The sequence below is a fragment of the Otolemur garnettii genome, unplaced genomic scaffold (genome assembly GCF_000181295.1).
Source record: "Otolemur garnettii isolate 467f Iridium unplaced genomic scaffold, OtoGar3 scaffold00105, whole genome shotgun sequence".
Classification (NCBI taxonomy): Eukaryota; Metazoa; Chordata; class Mammalia; order Primates; family Galagidae; genus Otolemur; species Otolemur garnettii.
The window spans coordinates 3,365,022-3,368,157 of NW_003852500.1; the positions used below are offsets into that span (position 1 = coordinate 3,365,022).

At 55.7% G+C, this 3,136-nt stretch overlaps 1 protein-coding gene across 1 annotated transcript in view; it reads right to left on the reverse strand.

The window, feature by feature from the left end:
• The window catches only part of RAB3A (RAB3A, member RAS oncogene family), a 5,183-nt gene extending 2,433 nt beyond the window's left edge, over nt 1-2,750 (reverse strand). Inside the window, exons 1-3 of the mRNA XM_003796560.3 lie at nt 2,580-2,750; nt 1,216-1,443; nt 70-188 (exon numbers count right to left, since the gene is read on the reverse strand). Of these exons, the coding sequence (XP_003796608.1) occupies nt 70-188; nt 1,216-1,443 (347 nt within the window). The 5' untranslated portion in view covers nt 2,580-2,750. The remainder of the gene's footprint in view (nt 1-69; nt 189-1,215; nt 1,444-2,579) is intronic.
• Nucleotides 2,751-3,136: the final 386 nt, after the last annotated feature.

A 3,136-nucleotide genomic window follows, 5' to 3' on the forward strand; every position in this document is an offset into this window, starting at 1 on the left:
CCCATTTTTCTTTTTTTGTACGAAGCCCAGCTCAGAGGATGGTCTGAGAGTGGGTGGGGTCATGCTCACCAGTCCTGTACTGCATTGAAGGATTCCTCATTAGTGATGTCATACATAAGAATAAAACCCATGGCACCCCGGTAGTAAGCTGTGGTGATGGTCCGGTACCGCTCCTGCCCTGCTGTGTCCTAGGGAAGAAGAGACAAAGGTCAGAGAAGACCCACACATAAGCTCCACAAAGACGAAATGAGCTCTGAGATGGTCTGGGTCAGCCACCTTGAGGCCCACAGAGAGGTAGAAGCTTTCCTAGGGGCACAAAGAGTCAGAAAGAGCAGGCTGGGTCACCTGCATTCTGAGTACATCAGTGTTCCATCATCCTATAGGGTGACTGTTACTTGCAGAATTGTTCCCTCATTCATTCCACAAACATGTACTGGCCAATGACCTGGACACTCCCTGTGCTGGACACTGGAGACAAAACTGTTAACAAAATGTACAGAAAGCCCTGCCCTTGCAGAAGTAATGGCCCTGAACAAGAAACAGACAATAACCACAAAGTTGTAATATATCCTATGTTGGACAGTGACAAGGATTCAGGAGAAAAATCAAACTAGATAAGGATAGGGAGTATCAGAGTAGGTTTAAAAACCTGAAGACAGTGAGGGAGGAAGCCATGTGAGGGCCAGGGAGCATCCCAGGGAAAGGGCAGGACACAGCCTGTGCAAAAGCCCTGTCTGAAGGACAGCTAAGGAGGAGATGGAGGAAGACAGACTGGGGTGAAGGTGTCAGCAGGGACACAACAAACAAGGGTTTCTGGGCTAAAAGAGGGGTGTGGGTTTTACCCTGAATGATAAGGGAGCCATAGAAGGGCAGTGAGCAGAGTAAGAAGGGACAGTTCTGATTTAAGATTAATGGGCTCACTCAGGCCTCTTTTGGGTTGAGGAGGAGGCTGGGACACCTGGGGGTAGGTGCTTGCACTTGTCCCAGGAAAGAGTCCTGCTGAAATCTTATGCAGAGCCTCACATGGATTGAAGATGGGGAAACTGAGGCATTGAGATTAGGTGCTTTATGAGGGAACAGGGGTGCTGCCTGTGCTTTTGCTCTTGGTCCACAGTATGCACCTGATAAATGCCCAGTGTGTAAATTAATGACTCTAGACAGGGAAGAGACAGAAAACGTTGCAACTGCTTTTCCAAAGAGGGGAGCTGGACCCACCCAGATCTGCAGCTTGATCCTCTTGTCGTTGCGGTAGATGGTTTTGACCTTGAAGTCGATGCCCACAGTGCTGACAAAGGCAGGTGTGAAGGAGTCGTCGGCGTAGCGGAAGAGGAAGGATGTCTTGCCCACGCTGCTATTGCCAATGATAAGGATCTTGAACATGTAATCAAAGTTTTGATCCGAGGACTCCTTCTGCCCATAGCGAGAATCTGTGGCAGATGCCATCTGGGGGTATGGGAAGAAGAGAGAGCAAGGGGGCTCCCTCCATCCTCAGCAGCTCAAGCCCAGTCACAGAATGGAGAGAGTGCCAGAAAGGAACCCATGTATAGAGAATACTTTTATCTCATCAGGAGCCCCAGTATTATTGGTTATACCCTCAGGAGAGAGCAGGCTGTGACCTTGAAAGGTTTTAGGGGAGGAGCTCAGAGGGTCGCGGATGAAGATACCCCTACAATGGGCCTGCACCCCAGATCTGGCTGTAACCCTAAACCTATGTCTCCGCCCAGAGGGAGGTGACTGCGGTGGGCCCCGCCTCCCATCAATCTTTCAAGGTCCTCAGAACTGAGCAGCTGGAGCGCACGTGCACACGCATATAGGTCCTGCGGGGATGCGCATCGGCAGCCTCCCCTTCCCCCAAACTCCCAGGCTTGGGACAACTTGGGCCTACCAGCTGCATTACATGACAGGGGAAGCGGGTACACACGCTCCCGTGCACCAGGCTCACACACACTCATCTCTACACGCTTGTACACACACGAGGCTGCAAAATTTGCATGGGTGCACAGGACAGAGGCACACACACCTGTCTGCACACTGACCCTCCTACAGAAATGTGCGAACCCATCCGTAACCCGTGGGCACGGCTCCCTCCACCCATGCAGGCATGTGCACGTCACCACACGGACACGGATGCCTGTGCACGTATGCTCAAAGCTGTGCACGCACACGCACAGTCCACGCGCCTCCCTCTACAAGCTTGCAGCATGCACATGCTGAGGGCCAAAGGGGGTCGCAGAAGTATACCCAGTTACATGGCAAGGGTATACACAGACCTGCCGACAGGCAGGCGCGCACACTCGTGTGCACACGACGGGCACGCGCACGCAGAACCTCCCGCGAGCGCAGCTTCCCGCAAGGCACTCGTCACCCCTCCCCCTCCGCTGCAGAGCCGGCGGGTGGAGGAGGTATTGGTGAGGATAGGGCAGGTGAGGGCCACCAGACCCTTTCCCTTTCCAGACCCCAAACCGCCGTACCCTTCCCCTTATTCATCCCCAGTCAACCTCGTCTCCCACCTTCGCCAGTCAAATGAAGGTTATGGAGATGCTCAGAGTCAGAGCCCACAGGGCCGCCCGGGAGCTCACCTTGCCCTTCACCAATGCACCCTAGCGGCGGCGACTTCTTTGGGGGCGGCAATGACGCCGGTGCGCTGATGTGGGGCTGCGCGGCGGCGGCAGCGGCGGCGGCACCGGCTCAGGCCCCTGCAGTCCTTGGTGACGTCCTGCAGCGGGAGAGGCGGAGCCTCAATATGCAGACAGAGCCGTGACGCCATCCGGAGGCGGAGCAGCGCACAGAGCTGTGGCCGCAGACGCACGCAGAGCCAGGAGGGGTGGGGCTTCTGCGTAGATTGACGCGCCAATGGGGCGGGGCCCGGCGTGTGCGTCTGGTAGGGACCGTAGCGCTGCAGCCACTGACTCCGCCTTTCGTCTGCATTAGGTAGGCTGGGCTGTTTGGCGCCCTCTCACTGGTTTAAGCGCTCAAGCGACAGGCCCAGTCAACAATCAGCGATTGCCTACTCTTGCCTCTTCTCCAACCATGGCTTTCGGGCGGTTGAAAGGCCGAGGGGCTGAGGCCTTGGCTGAACCTGGGTCTTTGAGGGGCGGGTTCCCTGCGGGTTCCCTCCCCCATCCGCACCAACCCA